The sequence below is a fragment of the Pollicipes pollicipes genome, unplaced genomic scaffold, assembly GCF_011947565.3.
Source record: "Pollicipes pollicipes isolate AB1234 unplaced genomic scaffold, Ppol_2.1 Scaffold_5724;HRSCAF=6776_pilon_pilon_pilon, whole genome shotgun sequence".
Taxonomy (NCBI): Eukaryota; Metazoa; Arthropoda; class Thecostraca; order Pollicipedomorpha; family Pollicipedidae; genus Pollicipes; species Pollicipes pollicipes.
This window is the reverse complement of record NW_023596746.1, coordinates 25,686,715-25,709,132: the sequence shown is the minus strand read 5'-3', so window position 1 is coordinate 25,709,132 and position 22,418 is coordinate 25,686,715. Positions and strand designations below refer to the sequence as shown.

Below are 22,418 nucleotides of genomic sequence, written 5' to 3'. Positions count from 1 at the left end.
CCGCTGTTTTTACTTCGATCTTATGGACTCGTCGACAATAACTTAGTTTTTCGTGTTTGAAAGTATCACCCAAAAAATGTAATATTCATACAAGTGACGTTTTGACATTGAGCTACCGGGCCCATCAATGACTTAACATATAAACATCAATAAAATTAAGTTGCTCTTGGCGCACACCCTTATGGAACAATATGAAAAAACGTAAGCTACATTTTCGTCTGATGAACCGCAGTGCAGGCGTGGGCGGGCCCGGATCCAGTCCCCGGATCCGGTCCCTGTCCGGTGAGCTGTGACCCAAGCCGCCCTACGCCGGGTCGTCCCAGCAGCTGGGCCGCGGTCAGTCCCGGTCCGGTGAGCTGTGACCCCAGCCGCTCTAAGCCGGGTCGTCCCAGCAGCGGGGCCGCGGTCAGTCCCGGTCCGGTGAGCTGTGACTCCAGCCGGTCTAAGCCGGGTCGTCCCAGCAGCGGGGCCGCGGCGTGACGCGGGCCGAGAAGGGCCGCGGCAGCAGCAGGGAGGCGCTGCTGGCCGGGGAGGCCGACGGGCGCGGCCCGGGCGCCGGCGACAGCCAGAACTCGTGCAGCATGCAGCTGAAGAAGAGGAACAGCTCCATCCGGGCCAGCGGCTCGCCGATGCACTGGCGCTTCCCTGAGGAACGGCCCAGCAGTCACATCGACAGTGCAGTCACGGGTGCTTCCCTCGGCAACGGCCCAGCAGTCACACCGACAGTGCAGGCACGGGCGCTTCCCCTGGCAACGGCCCAGCAGTCACATCGACAGTGCAGTCACGGGTGCTTCCCTCGGCAACGGCCCAGCAGTTACATCGACAGTGCAGTCACGGGTGCTTCCCTCGGCAACGGCCCAGCAGTCACATCGACAGTGCAGTCACGGGTGCTCCCCTCGGCAACGGCCCAGCAGTCACACCGACAGTGCAGTCACGGGCGTTTCCCCTGGCAACGGCCCAGCAGTCACATCGACAGTGCAGTCACGGGCGCTTCCCTTGGCGACGGCCCAGCACTCACATCGACAGTTCAGTCACAGGCACTTTCCTCGGCGACGGCCCAGCAGTCACAACGACAGTGCAGTCACAGGCGCAGCCCTTGGCAACGCCCCGGCATTCACATCGACAGTGCAGTCACGGGCGCTTCCCTTGGCAAGGGCCCGGCAGTCACGACAGTCAGTTACGGGCGCGGATGTCAAATATGCATGTCGCTTCATGGAACCCGAGACGGCTGTGGCCCGAGGCGCGCCTCGAGCAGGAAGGCAGACGGGGCGTGGACCTCACCGGTGCCGAAGGGGACGAGACGGTCGATGTCCCTGCGCAGCTGACCAGCCGGCGTCAGGAAACGCCCCGGCCGGAACGCCTCCGGGTCACCCCAGTAGTCGGGGTCGTGGTGCACGTGGTGCAGGTCAAAGAGCACCATGGAGCCGAGAGGCACTCGGTACCCTGGAAAGGCGTTTCTGTCCTAAACGCTCCTGAGATGAGATGACACGAACTGCGTATAGGCACGTTTACAGCAAACACACACGTGAACCAGTACGGCGAGTGCTCTTATCTGGCGAGGACGCCATTGAGGTATCACAGGGAGTTCAGGGGAAAGGCGCGCAGGGCTTTAAAGGAATACTGGATGCCATCCAGCCGGCGCCCCTTAAAAAACGTGAATCAGCACCTTTGCCTTCTCTAGTGACTCACTACGTACACACACTGGTCTAGTACATACTAGTCATTGGTCACTATTCAGTCAGTCACCATTCGGGACACTGGTCTAGTGGATACGTGTTTCACTGTTTACTCTGCGCCATCTTTTCGCTCGAGTTTAAAGAGAGATGCTTTTAGGTAAGGTGCTCAGTGTTATGCAATACGATGCACAACATGAGTAATATGATCCGATGTGATGCAATGCAGCCACTGCATTCGCCCACCTGGCATTATGCTATCGCGGCAAATTTGTCCTTAAATCGGACAATGTTTTCTGGCCTACTGAAGTCATGGAGTGCGACCATAACTGAAATTACAATGTACTTTACTTGTGTGGAATTCTTGCGCTGACCATACCTGACCTTCCTTCTACCAGGAGGTACTGGTTAAGGGACGCTACGAGGGAACACTTGTTGAAATATTGGCTTACGACGTTGCTTAACCAGTGTTTCTTGGCATAGATATATTTCATCATTGTCAACATGATAACAACAAACTCATAATGTCGAGAAAACAGGAGCTCAGCGTCATTTTAAACAAGCCCAAAAGTTAACTTTCAAATAAATATATGTGCCTCAAACTCAGCGCTGTGCACCCATCGAGATCGGCGTGTAATCGGTATGTATCGCGCAATATGCTTACCGATGATTACCAACATCAATGGTCAAGGTCAACTTACGCTGACGATTGACGTCTGCCGCGCGCTTCATGAGAGCTTCTCGAATACTGGGTGTCTGTCATAAACTGATGGAGCTTTCTGTAGGAAATTTCTAGACCTTACCCTTAGAGTACTGATGAGCATCAGCGGACATTGCTAGTACCTTATTGCGATGAGCTATTATATTCCTAAGTGAATCGCTGAGACCAGTAAGTAAAGATCACAATTTATATTAGTTCCGCGCCTTTCTCATAGGCCTCCATCTTTGCGGTCCCACAAATAGGAAGAAATTAGCCGTCCTGCTTAAAAATGCATGATCTACTTCACTTAAAGGCCGGTTAACCAAAAAGCAGAGCTCCGCAATCAAGTCCCCTTGTCCCCCGCCGCTTCGGAATCGCCAGTGATCGTGTTGAGGATGTGTGCAAAAGGGATGCAGGTCAGGAATCTTGTTTGACTCAGCCGCGCAGGGGAGTGGGTGGTTGAATACTATGCGCTCGGGTGTGGGGTGTCAATTTGCCCACTGGAATGTCAAAAGATGAGAGAACAAGAGATGCCGGATTCACAGGGTAGGTAAGGCTCTATGCGAAATGGATTGTGTTGGTTGTGACGCTCTGGTCAACTAAGGTCAAACAAAGTGAAGCTAGAAATCGGTATTGAGGGAAGGGGGTCCTGTCTACGCACACAATTAAAATCAAACAAAAAACTTGCTCAAGAAACAGGCAGTTCTGGTCGTTTAAGATCGGTGACCGCATATGACCTACTAGAGCAAATGACAAAAAAATCGTTGATATTTTTTTGGCATTTGAATCAAAACCAGCGCAAGGAACTACACTAATTACCACAAGGTTTGCTAACAACGATGGCCTGCCCTTACACCACTCGAGGCCAGCGATCTTGCGGGATATATCTTTTTTTTAGCTAAGAAGTTAGCATTTTAATTGTCTTTAGCTATAGAGCTTTGCGTTGCTACTCGTACCGTTCGAAAGTAGCATAAGGGAATCCATAAGGAGAGGAACAAGCTCCCTTCCACCCTAGCGCGTGTAACCTCGGACTACGATATCAAGAAACTTCGGTGAAATTCCTACATTGTGTAGGTGCCTGCTCTGAAAAAAACCCGCGGGCCACCCGAAGGCACACCCGAAGCTCGCCAACCCACCCACCGTGTCCTCGTGCTGGCTGTCTGCTTGTGACATGTCGCTTGGCGCATCGCAAGGCTATCACGGGAGAATGTTCACATCCTGCCAGCCGGGGTGCGCGGCCCTCTGCTCTCAAAGAATGTCGCCAGGGATCTGAAGTTGATCCTGGAGAAGTTACCGACTCAGGTCATCCCCTTCGCGCGACCGGTGAGCTTTCCTTCGCGGATGGCTTTGCAGCAGCCGGGGCCCAACACCGACCACTGTTCCACCCACATTTGTAACAGCGGCGCTGCCCACACTCGGCGAGGTTCCGCCACCTGTCGACGGAGACGTGGCGCCACCTGTCGGCCCCGTGACGAGAACTGCGTCCCCTAGGCGTCGTGTTACTGGTGCTGCCACCTGTCATCTGTGCCGCAGTGCCACCTGTCGAGAGGTCCCAGACAGCGTCGAAGCTGACAGCGAGCCAGCGGGCCGCGGAAGAGAATGCCATCAAAACATCATAAGAGGACCTTAATGCGTGGAGTGGTCTGACCGCAGAGGCCCAAAATGGGCTTCGATCTGATTCGCCTGCGCGTCGACTGCCGTTCCTCGACCGCTACAGCCGGCGCGAACGGTAATGGCCTGAGGGGACAGCGAAGAGTGTAGCATTCATCTTCCTCTCCCAAAGATCTCCGCATGAAAGCGGTCAAAATGCTGCGAGCTCAGCTTTGGAGGCCCGACTTCTCCACCAAGCCGTCTTGGACGGCTTCCCGTCCAGACGAAGAGACCTACCAGAGCCCGTTCGGTAGTATTGGCCAAAGCTCACAGACCGCACAGTCGACAACGTCCTAATGGCCTGCTGCCGCCCGCTCGTTATCCCGAGGAGTCCTTTGATGCAGCGTCCTTACGCTGCTGTATAATGGCCGATCACCACAGTCCGCAAAAAATGGCAGCGCGCGCCAGACTGGTCATGAGCTGGCCGGCATGGGTCGATCTCTTGAGATGCCAGTCGAAGGATATCAATAGTGCCAGGACTGACCTACCGTCTCCCCGCTGAAAGACCTAGCGGAGACGCGAAGAACCCATGCGGACCTCCCAAGTCACATCAGCTGGTTCCGCGGAGCATGCGGCCAGACAGCTTACCTTGGCTACAGTGTGGCATTCCGGTCGGTAGCCTGCAGCCGTGTACGACCCCACTACCACGACCAAAAAGGTGCATTTAAGCGGCGCAGACACCATTCTGGCCACCTGGCATTCGACACGTCCGATACAAGGATGGTGGGCCTCACTAAACATCACAGGCATTTCAGAGCTTCCAGCGGAACTGGAGGTTTCAACGCAAAGTGTCATCCCCAATTGTCACAGCCTGACGGAAAAGCCGGAGCAGTGGTCAAGACGACCAAGAACACGATGCCGCGACCATAATACTGACACGCCGAATAAATCAAAGTGGATAAAGGCGAACCCCCAGTGCCGCGCCATCTTTTGCGCTAGAAGGTTTAGCCCCGGCCCAAGGCTTATGCGGTCGCCTTGTGCAGTACGCCCTCCCAGCACGCCGCCAGTCATTTTCCGGGAAGTGGTTGCCGATGAAGTAGAGGCTAGTACCACTAAGGCGCTACATATACTGAATCTTCAGAGCTCAGTCTGATCCGGTCTGGCCGTCCAGTAAGCTTGCTACCAGTAAAGCGGAGACAGGTCTGGTCGTGATCTGACCCAACTTGCGTGTCAAATAAATATTGGCGAATGTCATTGCAGTTGTAAACTATCGTTTAACACGTTAGTGATGTTCAGAATTACATATCCAAAATAGTTGAAAACACTTTGGCAGTAAGCCGTAATAACTGGTCGTTTTGTGACAGTTTGACATCCGGCCCAACCTGGTACGATATGTGTCAAGTACAGAAAGGTGTCACTCACGAGATGTTGTCGCGCCGCACACGCCTGTCTTCCGTCCATCTTGTTGGCCTGTCTCGTTAGAAACGCCAAAGGCGTCATACCAACCAATCCGCCCCGCCCACTGGCCTCTGCACCAACGAACGTATCAGAATAACCGGCCGCGGCGAGGGTTAAGACCCAAAGCCGTGAAAGTATTGCGTCTGTCTTCCTGCACGCATATATAGCATTTTAAAAACTTTGGAGAACTTCGCAAGCTAGTAAATTAGTACCAACTTCGATTACCACAGTTACTTGTATCACACGAGATTATACCATATACGTAGAGAGAGAACTCGCGGCACGTGTGTGTATCTCTGTGCGTAGCGAGTCTTGCTTTTGACGCTTCCTAAGAGCGCTCCTCCGGGGCTTACCGGCTATCGTTGTCGAGCGGAAGGACGCGTTGTGGGCGAGTGCCATCGGCGTTACTGACGCCATGCGTGCCACCTCGCTCAGCGTCGCCTCCGTGTACGGCAGGCTGTGGGAGCGGCACCATATTCAGATCAACCCACTCAGAATGGTCATGTTCTCTGTGACGCATCCGAAGCATTTTACATGACGTGAGCGAATGACGAGGTATGCTGTCTGAGAGCAAATGTCACTTGTGTTAATTACACAATAAAAGCACTGGACATTGTTGTAATGCCGGAAGCGGCGCGGGTTTTCGTAGGGGTAACATAGACATACATGCAAATATATTTATCCCCATTTTGCCGGTATACAATTATGCATGGAAGTATCAAAAAGTTTGCAAGCTGTAAGAAGTGTTCCAGACATTTCATTCCTACCAAACACTTGTTAACCACAAAGCACCAATTAACAAAAGAAGGGCGGGAAACTCGCTGGAAAAAAGCACGATTCTCGTCATGAAAACTGAGTTTTCCTTACCTGACCGCATCGTTAAGTTTCATATAAGTACTGCCCTAATGCCATATCCGGTCTTAGCCGGTCTCCTCCAAGTGGTGTCATTCTGCAAGCAATGCTACTTCCCAAAATGCTCGTTGGGGCAACAGCTTCAGATGTTTTGGGGGAGTAGAGCCTACCCTCACCATCCCGACTCCAGCACCGATGACAGGTGGTCAGCGCAAACAGGCATTTTCAGGCTTTAGGCTTCTGCCTGTTTTCAGCTACAGCTCCTTGCTCTCTATCCCCTCGCAACGCTCCCATGTTTGTGTTCCCTCGTGTCGCCTCTTCGGCTTTCATGACATCCGCTTTATAGCAGTCGGCGTGCAGGCATTTTCGTCCACACGTTTGTTTCAACATGATGTGTCTAATGATGGAGGAACGATGCGTAAAGGATCGGATGACAAAATCATGGACCCCTAAAAACATCCTCCTTTTTTAATTGTCATTCACATTCCCATTACCGTAGTAAATACACAGGCGTCAACTTAATCACAGCAATTTCTCGCTGCCATTTTTTCTCGCCGAAGATCCTTTCCAATGATTTGAGCAAAGTTCATTGAAAATTATTGGCATCGAAAAGGTTTGATAACTTTTCACTTTTGACGCTTACATTTTCCCTGATCTATGTGATGAATGGTTTGGAGACGCAGTTCAAGTTACATCTTACGTCACACATCACACCTCACCTCACGCCTCACACCTCACACCTCGCACCTCACGAACGCCGTTGAGAATGTTCAGCCTCAACAGTTTGGTTGCTGAAATCACTTCGAATAGTTTGCATGGGTCGTACTAGGTTGAGCACTGTTTAAGCAGACCTTGATGCATGTGCCCAGAACTCAGCACTTCGGTACGGCGAATAATGCAGATCAGGAAACTACGACACGGCATCTCAGGGCTAGGCTGTCCCTGCTTGGCGGATTCTAGCTGACCTTTCTGTGGCAATCAGGCATGCAAACATCCGCTTGATTCGGATGCGGCGGCCTAGATTATGGACCAAGAAGCTGTCATGTCCACCACAGACATGAAGTCTCCTTTGTTGAGAATGCTCAGTTCTGATTTAGACGTTTGGGGGGCTCGGTGAAGGAAGGCCGGGGGAGGGACGGGGGGGGGGGGGGGACTCAGCGAAGGAATAAGCATGAATATGTTTTCATGCTTCTTTCTTCGCTGAGCCCCCGCCCCGCCTCTCCTCCGACCTTCCTTTACCGAGCCCGCCCCTACCGGCCCCTTTGCCAATTCGATTATTTCAGTGGACTGGAAAGTAACCTTACACATCACGTGATATTGCTTGAGAATACAGCCGCGTTTCAATATTTCAGAAACTAAACATGTTCGGCAGACTAAAATTACTATATAGAACTGGTAAAGCACGGAGATGTGAAAACAAATTCCACTTATACCCAGATATTCTGGTAAAGTGGGCCATCTAATACGCGTATCTGATTAACTACTTTTATGCGAGAGGGAAGCAATAAGCGTTTACTTGAAGTTACTGGGATCCGGATTTGGGACATATTCAGGGCGCCATAATTTCCAGAGCGTCTGATTTGCCAGCAATAAATCTCAGCTGCAAATTAAATGAACGACGACAAGAGTACACATGGGATGAAAATATTTATGCCGGTGACTCATGCGATGTGGTAGTTACAACCATCACGGTTCCCTGGTTTGACATCTGTGTGGTCAAATTTTACGGAATTCGGTTAGATCGTCCGCAAATGCTGACTTTTCCGCGCATTGCTCTGTGCGTTTTATGCCTTAAACAGTTCCAACTGTCTACCGCACCAACTAAGTCAATTGCTCTGCATAGCGTGTCTGACGAGGTATGAGTATTACGGACGTCAAAATTGTTGGGACTCTCGTTCTCGTCTGGTGTGTTTGTATGCACTGTTGTCGGATGTTATTGAGTCCCTAAATGGGTTAAACACTGCTCGACATTCACCCATATGCGCGTCACAGCATAGACTTTCTCCTTGGAATTGCTGGGATTCGAACCAGGATTGTCAGGTTAAGAGTACCGCGTTCTGTCTACGAATCAGTCGGGAGAGACGCGTCCTTCCCGCTCCTGCCCTCTGCCGGTGGACCGCGAGTGCCTCGCCGGCTGACAGACGGCATTCGACCTGCCACCGTCGCCCCCGTGGCTCTGCCGCAGCGCAGGGGGCGAGCATGTCGTCATACTGGCTGTCACAGCGTCTCCTCCCACTAAGCTGGCCTACATGACCGCCTCGACGCTTCTTTCTTCGCCGACCCCCGCCCCCTGCCCAGCCTCACTTTGCAAAGCCCGCCCCTTCCGGCCTCTGCCAGGCCCCCGCCCCCTCCCTCGACCTTTTTTGCCCGGCAACTGGCTTGGCCGGACACGCTCCGCCCGGCATTGACGTCACGCACGTGGCGGACGCAAGTGGCGGGCGCGAGGACACCGTCGAGGGCCGGGCCGTCGCCCATCCTTTGACCTCCCTGAGCCGTAAACTCTCGCGCCGTTCCGTCGCCTTACCGCGTCGGCCGTGCGGTAGACCAGCCCGGCGGCCCCACTCAGTGCCCTCCAAACGCGCGGCGACATTGTCGGCAAAGGGTGTTATCATCACAAATCAAAGCGATGCCGGTTAAGCGGAAGACATTGGTCACTTCCGGTGGCATATGTACCACAGCGACAGCCTAGTCCATGTACCATATGATCATGGGATGTTTCGCCGGCAATAGTTGTTTAACGAAATCCTCGGCGTCCCGAGTGGCGCAAACTTGACAGCTTCTTGGCAACAGTGAACAAGCATGTTTCAGCACTGGCGTTGAGGGGACATTCAAAGTGTAATGCGCCTCGTTTTGCGGAAAGAACGGACTTACCACAGTTTGCTTCCGGCTTTTATGTGACGCGGTGACGACGGTCGCGACTGACCCTGTGCCGCGTACGCTACTCTAGAAGACGATATCCAGTACGAAAGCTGGACGTTGAGCGTCGTCCCCGCATCACGCGCGTCACGCGCGTCGAAGAAGCCAAAGCCTTGACACGGGAAACTGGACTCATATCGCTCCGACAGACACATCCTGGCGTTTTTTGCAAATTGCCTGTTTTCACCAGGGGTCACGAGACGTCATGAGCGTCGTCAAAGGTAAAATGATAAAAATAAAAGAACACAAAAATCGCTCAATGGCCATGCCAAAAAAGGTCAAAGAGTAATGACGAAAAGAAACGCCGACTTACAGCTTCATCGGATTGGGCGCCTGGACTAGATAAATGGAGTCACATCAACAACGGCTAGGCATGCTCTCATTCATTGCTAAGTACGTAATGAATTATGATGCATTCATTTCCCAGCATGGTTTCTAAAAACCAGCTTGGAAATGAGGCGCTTAAATGTGGCCTTCTCATCTCACGGATACACTGCCCCCCGACACCATGCTCTGCAGCGTGCTGTCGGGTCATTGCAAAATCAACATCCCACCACAAATTAAAAATAGCAGCAAGGCGAGGCCATAAACGACATCGATGACGGCCGACACACGGTGTGCATCGATAACTTTACACCAGAGCGCCCGCGCGATGATCGACATCGAGACGCTTCACGGCTGATAAGCGGGGACAGTAAATAAACAGATGGGCAGGAAGAGGCGTAACAAACCGAGGGATGACATCCGATCACGAGACGGCCAGTCTCAACACACAGCCTCGCACCGAGAACCATATAGCCGGGACAGGGCGCGCCGTCTGGGCCGTGCCCCGCGCTGCCGCAGCTCAGAGCTCCGAAAAGGGAGAGCATGAGGGGGAGGACCGCACCTGGAAGCGAGGGGCCTATGGTGGTCAGGGGGGCAAAAGTCCCCCACTTAATTGTGGCTGCCGCCTGGCGTCCTGTTGACCGCTCGTGAAGAATCACCTTTGCGCAGCTCCCCGATGCTCCCCTGTCACCGTCCAAGTCGTCTCCCTGAATGTTTGCAGGACACTTTATGTTGCTCCAATTGGGCATAATTGAGTCCTTCAACACTCATTTTCAAAGCACGCGCTCCCGCCATGTGGCGGGAGTTCTCCCTTCGTCCCCTCCCTTGTCCAGGTTCTTAGTTGGAAGCTCCAGATTCGGTGCGCCACGCGCGCCGGGGTGATTTGTGAAGCGCTGGATCGCTGCATTGCCCAACATAACATAGCAGCTAACCGCATTGCCTAACATAACATAGCAGCTAACCGCATCACCTAACATAACATGGTAGCTAACTGCACCGCCTAACGTAATTTCTACCACATCACAAAGCCCAATGTTCATAACCTCTTATGTATCACAGCCTCTAATGTGTCAGTACGCCGTTGATTGGGCGGAGTCTTGACATCATGGCCGGCTGCGGCGCCGCGGTCGGGGCACCGGCTGATGTTGATGTAGCGAGCGCTAGGTCCGCCTTGCTCGGCGCGTTAGAGGGCCGCCCGACGGTTCCATCCCCTTTTGACCCGAACCGCTGCAGCGTCTCGAGAATCGACGTTTCCTTCCCGTTTGGTCAGTGGTGGTGTTCGAATCGTGTGAGCCCTGGAAGCCTAGCCGCATGGCCTGTTCGCCGGTTGCTGTGGCACGGCCGCCCCGTATCATGAAGAAATAAGGTGAAAGTTGGCGGCATATGCCTACAAAACCATTTGGGATTTGTGATGGGTATCATAAGAGACGCTTGATGCACATCACAAGACTAGGCTGATTAAACTCACAACCGGAGCTTTTAAGGGGGAGAGCGTACGAGAGGATCTAGGTGCCTGCCTTTACCCGAAACTCGACTTAATGCCAATTTTTCTGGGCATCGTATAGGGGTCCTAGTCCCCAGACCCTCGGAACCCTCGTCCCTTGGTTATACCTCTGAAGTCCCATGGCTTCTCCACTTGGTAAGATGCTTAGGCGTATGGGCGTCACATGGACACTTCATAAGTATTGGTTTAATAATCAACTAAAAAATTAATGAAGCCCACCTTTAAAGCAAGAAACGTGAAATTGAAAAGACCTGTCTTCAGAGACATTTCTGTATGACGAGCCGCCATATGAGCATAAATAAATCTAAGGAACCATATGTGCACATGATTCATAAAAAGGAGGGCTCCACATTTGCGTATGTTTTTAACAGAAATAACCATTTTGGAGATCATTATATGCAATTCACAGTCCTACTCTCCTTAAGATATAAAGCCCTTTGGTTTCTGAGTTAAACGCCGGCGAGAATGTGAAGGCTTTCTCGTGCAGGACTATTTCAGAGCCATTCAGTCATGCATAACACCATAGCAGCCTCATTTAAATCCTGCCACCATATGACTGTCCATCATACGGCGTTCAAGGCCAAAAAGAACATCATCGTCGAGCTGTTCAGATCCGGCGACCGTCATCCACAATTCTCAAGTGTAATGAACGCCAATTGGCTCTCAATCAATGTTGAGCAGGCTGTGCAAGTTTCAATCACGATTGGTTATTTGGATTAGAGTCTTTTCAACCAGAAAGGATCAATTCAGGGCCATGGGATCAAGTAAAATGGATAACGGTGGGACACGACTACATACGCTTGGGTAGGTAACCACCGAGCCTTAGGCCGCGTAGGAAGCGCTCTGAGAGGTGTGTGCTGAGCGCAGGGTCAGGGTCCCCCCCCCCCCCCTCCAGGGAACCTCTCGGCCACTCGTGGCTGACGCATGTAGGCTGTCCCATGTGAGCGGGGCATTACGGGAATTCAGGACAAAGCAAGAAAAGAGGATAAGAGGGTCGGATGATAATCACGACTTTTACTATATTAGCTAAAGGCGCTGCGGTCCGTTCGGACGATTTCACGTCTTGGAAGGTGTATTTCAAATTAAACTTAAATGTGTGATTGAAAAAAGAAAGAACGCAGCTGAAATGATGACACATCACAGCAACTGAAGCATACCAGTGCGTGTAAGAAAATTTAGCAAAAGATCAACAGGATGCGGATGGTCGTTGCCCAGGAGTACTTTTAACGATAACACAACGTCGTGGTGACGGTGGTATGCTTCCAGTGCCTTTCACTGCTGCTGAAATTTGCCACATTCAAGTAAAATATTTTTAAATAAAGGGGAACGATCAAACATTTGACTTTAGGGACGCGGTTGTTGCAAATATGAATAACTTAGCGTAAGCTTTTTGTGTTCAATTCAAAGACGTGTCAGTACCCCTCCTTCCAAACGTTCTATACGGTTTACTGATGGCCAAGGTGTACTTTCTGGTTTGTGTCATGAAGTTGGGTCTTAGCGTTTTCCGTCCATTGTCATTGCCAAAGTTATGTTGCCAAGTTGTGAACGGCCATTTTTATAGTAGCATGATCAACAGGGATGGGTGTGATGTGAGCGGACGCCAGCGCTCCCATGGCCAATCGGTCGGCCCAATCATCTCCTGTGATACCCCGATGGCCTGACACCTACAAAAATTTAATGTCTATGTTTCATGTGCGTGAAGAGAGATACAGATTTATGATAATGGCACGGAGGTGGCGAGTAAAAGGTCAATATGTGACAGCAGGGTCGACGTAGAATCCAAGCAGATTGCTACAGGCTTGCTCCTATGATATTCTCGCTCGATATGTTGCGAAGAAAGAAATAGGGCGAATAGTGCTGCAAAATAAAAGAATGTTCCATCCGGTAGTCTGCATTTCTGTGAGTAATGTGTGTGATGGGATGCGGTGCATGCGGTGTGGTTTTCGGCCCTGGAACAATCATGATAAATGAAACGACATTGTGTATATTTGCGATCACAAGATCAAAATTCTGTTGCACATAAGCTGTTCTCACGGTGCGTTAAGGGTCAATAGAAGGATGATAACTTTTCGAGGTGCCACCTGCCAGGGGGACAATACTAAATCAGGAAACTTGGAGGTTCGTGCATAGTTTAAACAATATAGTTTATACTGTGACAGAAAACAGTGCCTCAGGATGCGATTGTAAGGTCCGAGCGACGTTCTGCTAGTGTCTCAGGACGCCATTGTAAGGTCCGAGCGACGTTCTGCCGCAGTGTCTCAGTACGCGATTGTAAGGTCCGAGCGACGTTCTGCTACAGTGTCTCAAGACGCAGTTGTAAGGTCCGAACGACGCTCTGCTGATCCTATGTGTGGTGAATTCGTGGTAATATATGTGTGGAAACGAATGTTGGGCGACTGGGATTTTGTCTAATCTTTGTGACATACCTCGGAGCGTGCTCAATACGTGGGAGGGCTAGAGGCATCATGAACGCATCTTCTTCAAGTGTCGAAATTAGAGATGTGGGCAGTGCTCCGTGTGGAAGCCGGAAACACATATTTTGAATAACACTTAAGGACAATAATCGGAAGAGCTAAGGTTGTGATGAAGATAAAAGGGTATGCCTGTCAACACCACATTTCGACCTTGTGTGCGAATGCACCTAAACATATTCAAGCTTGTCATGCATGTGGTGCGGATATGCTCGACGTGTTTGGTCGCAGCTAATCTCGGGTCAAGAACGATGCCTAGGAATTTAAACGATGAAAAAAGGAATATTGTGTCCGTAGAGTTAAAGAAAGTATACCGATGTATATTGACGCTGTACATGATGTATATACTGAAAATTATAACGGTCGATTTTTTTGTGCAAAATAAGGTCTATAACGTCTCGTCTATTGTTGTTACTTGTGAAGTGCGTCTTGGAGGCGTTTTCGTTCGTGACCAGGCTCTGTATTTGAGCACACAATTGCGCTGTCGTCTACGAAAAGTGTCGCGAATATGTCTGAAGGGAGACCGTCAAACAAATCATTTGTCATTAGGTTTAGGAGAATTTGAAATATACGGCTACCTTGTGGAAGACCATTCTCTTAAAGGTGAACATTTAGAGACAGCCGATCGGCATGTTACGCGGGACGGCCGCATTCCCGAGAGAAATTCTACGAGGTAGTGTGTCAAAAGGCTCTCAAATACTAACTTTTTAGGTTTGAAAATCAAGGCCGCATTATATATCACATAATAAGTGAGACTTATATCTAAAAACACAGCAGTGACTTGACGTTTTTGGCAAAACGAGCGACAAATTTCTGTTCCGAGACGGATAATATGTTCACAGGTGGTACGATTGAGTCGAAACCCACATTGCTGATCTAATATAATTTGTTTACCATCTATAATCAGGCAAGGCGTTTGCCAACCATGCTTTGTTCCGTGTTCCAAAAGCTTTCCAACGCAGCTGATGAGCGTAATGGGTGATAGTTGACTGGATCGTGTACATCCTCGCCTGATTTTTGGATCAGAATTATTATTACGTTTTTCCATGCGTTCGGAAAATCATGGGAAGAACACAAATCATTGAAAACTTGTAATATCATCTGAGGCATGTTGCCAGGTAAGTGACGGAAGAAAGCGTAATGTAGTTTGTCCCGGTTTACTGAAGCGTTACCGAGGAAATCGATTACATCGCAGAGCTCTAAAAAGTGGTACGCTGTAGTCGATTGTATGGTGAGAGAGAAAGCAGTGAGGATTTGAAGGAAAACCGGGTCGCGCTTGATCAAAGAAGTCTGCCTTGTAGCAGACTGAAAAACTGCGATAGGCGAGGCTTTGGGAGAATGCCTCTATGACTTTTACAGATCATGTAACTGAAGTATTGTTTTTTTCGGAGGGCTGGAACGGAAAAGGACGGCTACTTGACAGTACGAGAACTAATCCCCAAGGGAGGTGTCGTGGTGGAGATTTAGTTACTGGCGTTGTCGTTGTTGGACGTTCGTTGGGCGGCCGAAGCGACCCGTCTGCCGATCGTTAGCTGGAGGACTGGGATAGCTGAAGGGCTAGGACACCGGACGGCTTGAGCCACACGCGGGCCACGCATAGCCGAAGGGCTGGAACGCCTGCCAGCCTGGGGACGGGAGTGCAAGGACGTCTGGACATCCGAACGCCCGGCCAGCGGCGACTAGGCAGTATTACTCGTCTGGGTCTTGGTGGCCAACTCCATGGAGACAGAGGTACGGGGAGCGAGAACCCTGAGGGAAAACATCTGGAGAATAGACAGTCTGCGTTACGCATGTAACCATCGTGACTTTTACTGCCTGTACGTATGTTTTGTTGCACTACGGGATATTTTTGAGTCTATAATGTGCCGTGTCTCGGGATACGACACGCCGTCTTGGCCCTTTCTCAGCAATTCCTTTTTCTTTGTTCCATGTGAGACACTGGGAGGAGTTGGCGCTATGATCAGCGCTCCCGCAGCTGAGACATTTTTGGGCGACGTGCAGGTAGACCACGCGGGAGAGGTCTCGTCGCACTTACGGCATCTGACATTCCGCTTGCAGTACTTGCTGCCGTGACCAAACCGTTGGCATTTGAAACATTTGAGTGGATTAGATATGAACGACCTAACTTCATGACGGAGGTAACCAACTGTGGGAGTCTCTGGAAGTCGAGTGGTGGCAAAAGTGAGAACAAGTAGACAAGTGTCCCAGCGCTGGCCATCTCTAAACGTCGTCAGTGTTCGGACATGGCAAACATGCTCGTCTTTGAGCTCCCCCAGGATCTTCTCCTTCGTCATGGAGCGGAGCTCTCGCGCAAATATGGTGCCTGTGGTGGTATTTTGAGCATAGTGCAGGGAGACATTTACATGCTTGCCACATAATTCCGTTGTTTTGGGCAGCGCCTTGGTCTGTGTGCGAATGATTGTTTTGATAAGAAGTGATCCGTTTGCCGGCGCTTCAATTTTGTGTTCGCGTGGACCGGAGATAGCCTTGATTTGCTTCGATGGCCAGGACATACTGATTTTCAGAAATGATGCATTCTCATCATAAGGTTGAACGACAACGAAAGAGCCGAGAGGATCCAGAATCGGCTCAGGTGTCAGGCGAACACTGGTCATTGTCGAGCGAGGGTTAACATCGGGGCGAGTACCGGAATGGTCGAAGAGGAGCGAGAGTCGGTACCGCGGGCCTTGGACGAAAGCGAGTGCTGTCCAGACACCGTGGTGGGAGTGCGTGAATAAATGGAAAGAGTCTGGGGCGCGCGAGGGTCATCCGGCGAAGTGGTAGAGGGGTATAGCGGGGCTAGCGGCACTTCCGTCGTCTTTATCCAGGGGAGAATCAATGTCTGAGGCCGAGGTTAAATCCGTGTCAGTGTCATCCTTGCGCTTACTACGCTTTCCCATAGTGTCGGGTGAGAAGTGAGCAACGATAACTAAACGAAAAGAAGCATGTTTCGAGCGGGTCTGACAGAAAAGCTACGAAAACGGCAATGAGAAGATGTGCCTCGTTGGCTTCGGTCCACAAAAGGAGCAAACCACTTGAGCAGTTCTAGCCGGACGGTTGTACAGCCACCGTTTGGGTCGACAATATCTCCTATCAATGACGAATAACATTTTGTACTATGCAGTATAAGAAGTTGGACATAATTGCTGATTATTACCCAATTAAGTTTTGTAATCAAATACCTGTAAACAGTGTCATAACCAAGCATGTGATTGCAAAGAAACTTCCTAAACTCGTCAACAAATGTGCAAGAACACCACGAGAAAGGGTCAAAACACGAGCATATAACGATATTTGGCTCACCAAACGCCTCATGCACCGCACTGCCATCTCTCGGAGAGTTTGAAGTACTACAAAGGAGAGCGTGGATGGTAATTGCGCGCGGCTGGTTTGGTAGCAACTCATTGTCGTACAAACGTTCGATGGCGTAATCAAGCAATGACGGATTCAAGGGAAAAGTAACTAAACAAAGAAGCTGTGTTGTTTAGAGCCGTCTTATCTACTTAAAAGTGTACCGATAGTTATGAGTGAGCTCATTTCATCATAAATGATGCCTCCTTCTATATCTTCAAAGTTCCCTTCAATTCATCGACACTCATATAATAACGTACTGAACAAATCAAATTCAACCGAAAAAGCAACACATTAAGGCAGTCCCTAATACGGTATGTTGCAGGTGGCTGGCTAAACGACCGCCAACGTGTTTCTCTCCGCCACCAGGGAGGTGTCGGTGCTCGCTACCTGAAGCCCATCCGTCCTGTCACCGTGTTCATGGCAGTGAGGAGCCCGGCACCTGGCATGGGCCCTGCAGCAGCCCTGCTGTCCGGCCGATGCGTCATTTCGGATGTGTCTGGACCAAAAATATCGCCACTACGAAGGCTAAGAAAATTGCTGTGAATATCCATATACTGCCCGGCACTAAACAGGACAGCAGGAACTCAAATATAGGTAGCGTTCTGCAGCCCTTCAATAATACTTACAAAATGGATAATTCAACACTTGGAATCATTATTCACTACCATCGTCCTCATTTGGTGTGTGAGAGCCAGGGAGTGTGAACAGATAAAAACTTAGATCTCCTTGGACTGAGATAAGAGTCGCGAATGATGAAATGTTCTGTTTTGTTCATTATATCGCCCACCCTGTAAAACCAACGGTGCACCACATGCAGACGGACCTAAATAAAATAGAACACTAGGTTTGATGCGTGCTATCCAGATACGAGGAATCATTGTTTGCTGTTGCTCTAACATGCAGTATTGATATGAGCACTGCAAGCGGGCAAAAACTGTCACAAATCCTGTAGTACTACAGCCTTTGCCAGTGCATTCAACCCGCCTCAACTACCTGCCAGCCAGCATCGACACTTTTGGACGTGTTGACTTGTGAAGTAACCACCAAAAGTTGTGACTTTGTGCCACGAGTCAGTACACTCATGTATCACATTAGCCCACGCAACTTTTACTTGAGCGCTCTTTCGGGTTCAAAAGCCAAACGTTGTCATGTGCCGTGCCATTTCCGAAATGAACTGGGGGAGTCTCAAACTCGACCTGACTTTGATTTATTGAAGTCCACTGGCCACAGTGAAAAACAAGTCATAAGTGCTCATCAAGCTTTTCATATCAATCTTCAATGCCAATATCCCATTCCGAAACGCATTAATTAAGAATTACACATCACTGCTTCCAACATCCCACGCTATTGGTGTATCGGCATGTAGGAGGCAGGATGAGATCACCCAGCCGTGACATTACCCAAAAAACGTTAAATAAACATCATCAGTCGGACCAGGTTGCCGCCATGACGTGGCGTATAAATATAGAGAGAAGGGTGGCGCTGGGACCTGGAGGGGTGCCTGCATACCGCTCTCGGGCAAACCTGATGCCCTCCGCCCTTGCCACTTGCCTCTTGTAGACGTGGACTACCTTAACCCGTTAGATTTTTCCCGAAAAAGTCTGAACGATTTGAGGACAGTGCTGCCAATCCGCGTTCCTCAGTTTACGTCACCTTACACTTGTGCAAGTTGTTCAGTGCATTGGCGAGGAACATTATTCACATAGATGGGCAGTAGTAACAGCGTTATTCCTCTGAAAAACCAGGAGAAGAGAAAAAAGATTGGCTGATATTCCGGCAACATGCCTTTACCGAAACAACAGCAGAAGTTAATTCACTTCTGCTACTGTTTCGATAAAGACATGCTGCCGAAATATATACCAAACTTTTTCTCCAGACGCCTGGTTATTTGTCCGAGGAATTAGGCTGTTACTACTGTCTCACCTTACACTTGGGGTCGGAATGTGAAATTCGTGATCTCGATAATTTGTTCTTACACGTCCACCACTAGTAGATTAAAAATTACGAAGGTCGCACTGCATCGGTTGGTTGCCCATCTGACAACCCACTTCATGGTTATTAAACTGTTCCCGATACCGCAGTCAGTAAACCGGTATGTTTCTCTGCGGTATCAAATTCCGCATCAGTGTTAGCTGCAAAGTGCAGCCCAAGTGTACATTACGTCATGAAAACTGGTCGTTTCGGCCAAAAACTGATCATCGATTCCGGCGTTCCGGATGGCAGCACGGCGGTATTCAGTGGGGAGGAGATCACGTGATTGACAGCGGCGCGGCAGGCTCGTGATAGCTCGGATAATTTAACTGGTAGAATGCGCACCGATCATGCGGTCTACGATGCGTGTTTCCATGCAACAACTTGGCATTTTTTGTCACACCAAAGGAATGGATGATTATGGCGGTCTACAAAGTTACATCAACGTGGGTTCATGAACATTTGTGCACCGGTAGGCTGTGGAACTGGTTTGGATGCTGCAGATAGACGGTCATCCGGTGTGCGTTCATCTGTATGTTAATACTCACGACGTCCACATTATACATTTACCAGCAGCTCCACAAGGGACCAGACTTGAGGAGCTGCTCACCACAGAGGCCCGTGCGTCATTTTACGGGGTGGTTCAGATATTATGCTAGCTGGCACGATTATACGACTCTCGATTTACGCCTTGCTATGCATGCCCAAGCAAGATTGATTTAAGGGAGTTCTTGGTGTGTGTATGTAGATGAAAATCGTTTACAACTGTGACGATATTTTCGCCAAATTAACATTCTCGGGAAATTTTTTGGCGTTCTCTCACCTGAAAACGTCTATGCGAACATAAAAGTAGTGGCTTCCATGAAAACCACAAAAAAGACACGCAGACTTGATTATGCGACTACAAAGAAATGCTTAGCTTGGACATCATACAGCAACTGCTTGTCTAAAACCCCGATGTAAATGCTTCCCGTCTTCATATTCATATTTGTCAAAAACAAGTTGGTGTTGCCTAGTGGCAAAGCACGAATGAGGTACAAACCTACCTTTCACGAATACCTTCTGGAACGGTTCCTGCTTCACTGATCAAACCAAACATAAGCCTAACGTGCATCGAACGTCAAAATTATGGACATCTAACTCAATCATGGCAACTACAAAAGACCCCACGCGGAGGCCCGCGGACGGCCGGACGGTACCAGAGCTTAGCAACGAGTCCACTCGCCGGCAGAACTAAGATCCCGCTCAGCCCCCTCTCGTCAAGCAGGCGCCGGGTGCGAATGGTCCGAACCGTGTCTGAATGCAGTGCATCTGGTGCGGCCTTCAGGTCCCAGTCCTCTGCCAACCGGAGCCGAGTTGCAACGCTGAGCATCTCTGGCGGAGTAGCATCTGCCCAAATGCCAAGGCTGTCGTCGTGTAAGCACTTGGAGCACATGTGGATACACCGGAGAGCTAGATTCCGCAGAGACTGCATGCCATTTTAGCGTCGAGTGATAAGATCCCGCACTCATGTTTATGCAGCTCGCGCCAGAGTCGCACTCGCCAGACCTGGCGTCTGGTATGCATTGCGTCTTAGTTACTTGCGGCGCCGGTTTGATGTTGGTATATACGTCTATATGCTAGTATATACGGTTACTAATAAAAAACACGCCCTTCGACCCCGTTGGTGCCAACTTTCCTCAATGAACCATTCGGCAATGATTTGGCGAATTCGCTTTGATAACCACCGTAGCAAGGCACCCCGAAGAGTTACTCTGAACGGGACAGAACGCACAATCATCGGCTCCTACAATTGATGCGAGCTGGGCTTATATTTATTCGAAGTGTTCAAATCGCTGAAACAAGAATTTTGTTTAAATCTGTTACGTATCATAATATTCAATGTCAGTAAGCACCGCTATCACATACATCATTCAAACCACCATGGTGATTTAAAGAGTCATCAACGAAAAAAGCCTCATGCGCATCCTAATTTTGGGATGAGGACCTTCTCAGAATGAGACAAAAAAAATATTATACTTATGTAGTCAATAGCTGATAGAGCCAGCACATATTATTAAATTCATCATAACATGGATCGCCTAGGTGAACTCCCGGTAATGTTGGATGCCGTTTTACCACCCGGAGGGCTAATGCGCATTTATCCTTCTCTCAAATTTCATCATCGTTTCTCAAAATGGAGATGTGGAATTAATGACGATCTTGTATCTAAACAGCGGTGCGGTCGAATCTCGCCGGCTTGGACGAACTGATGCGGCCGGCTGGCTGTGGCAGCATCTGCCAAGCCGTTCGGCATGATGTAATGTCTGCTAGTCAAGTTTGCTGTAATTTTAAACGTCACCTGAATAATTGGATCTCTTACCTCGTCCGACAGCTGAGGAATGGCACCGATGTGTGGAGTTTGCAGGTCGACAACATGTGCAATTGTCTTTCCGGAGCCGATCCCCCAGTGTCAACCCTCCACCTCTAGTAGCCCCAACCTCCAGCACCTTCACTCCTCCACCTCCGTGGCTCGATTCTCCAGCATATTTGCTCCCTTAACCTGATCTGATTCTCCAGCGCCATCCCTCCACCTCTCCTGGCTCGATAATCCGGCGCATTCACTTCGCTTACCTGGTCTGATCTTCCAGCCAACCCTCCACCACTCCTGGTCACATCTTCCAGCACCTTCTCTGGCTGCGATTGACCTGATCTTTCATCATCAACCCCTCACCTGCCCCAGCTGCAGCCGACCTGTCCACCTGTTCACTCAACCCGACGTGCGGCCGACCTGTCAACCTATCCACCCGTCCACCTGTCCCGACCACCTGTCCGATCCCTGGCCCGATTTTCCAGCACCTTCTCCCCCTCACCTGGCCCGATCCTGCAGCGTGGGCAGCCGGTGGCGGCCGACCACCCGGTCCAGTTCGCGCTGCACACCGAGCTGTACGTCGGGCTTCAGCAACATGTACAGCAGCGCCCAGCCCAGCGAGCTAGCCGTCGTCTCCGAGCCGGCCAGGAACAGGTCCATGACGATGACGGCCAGGTTGCGCCCGGCTTGCTCCTTCTCGCCGTCGTGCTCGGCCAGGTAGCGGGTGACCAGGTCGTCGACGTTCCTGCCGTCGGCGCGATGCTCGGCGGCGAGCTCGGCGAACAGCTCCATCAGCGCGTCGCGGTGGTCGCGCACAGCCGTGAAGCCCGACCAGCGCGGGCACACGAAGCGCAGCGGCGGCGCCAGGTTCACCAGGCAGAGCGGGCCGCAGCGCTGCACGAAGTCGCGCACGAGACCAAACATCCGCTGCATCCGACTGTCTCGCAAGTCGTACCTGCCACAGGAGCAAGGTGCGTAGCTCAGGGGTCAGGTGTCGCCCACCCAGCAACGAGGCGTTAAAATGCCGGCTTCCATCCCGGTTCTACGTGGTTCGTGACGCATGGCGAGTTTTGAGGTCTGTTTGCGCTTGGATGAACTGTGCGTCATGCTCTAGACCGTGTAACAAGCGCCACAAGTCTGTTATTGCGGGGTTCCAGGGTTTTTCCAAGCAAGAAGCAAAACAACAAAATACGGTGTATGACGTTATGGCTAAAACATATCACAAATACCATAAATTCATCTAAGGATCGGACCC

The 22,418-nt window shown here is 50.4% G+C and overlaps 1 protein-coding gene across 1 annotated transcript; it reads right to left on the bottom strand.

Annotated features, from left to right (window-relative positions):
- Window positions 1–304: 304 nt before the first annotated feature.
- LOC119102871 (methyl farnesoate epoxidase-like) lies at window positions 305–21,955 on the bottom strand. Its single transcript, XM_037226322.1, has 5 exons — window positions 21,666–21,955; window positions 5,775–5,878; window positions 1,282–1,443; window positions 549–645; window positions 305–326 (listed from the first exon to the last, which is right to left on the bottom strand). The coding sequence occupies exons 1-5, from the start codon at window positions 21,953–21,955 to the stop codon at window positions 305–307; spliced, it is 675 nt and encodes a 224-aa protein (XP_037082217.1).
- Window positions 21,956–22,418: the final 463 nt, after the last annotated feature.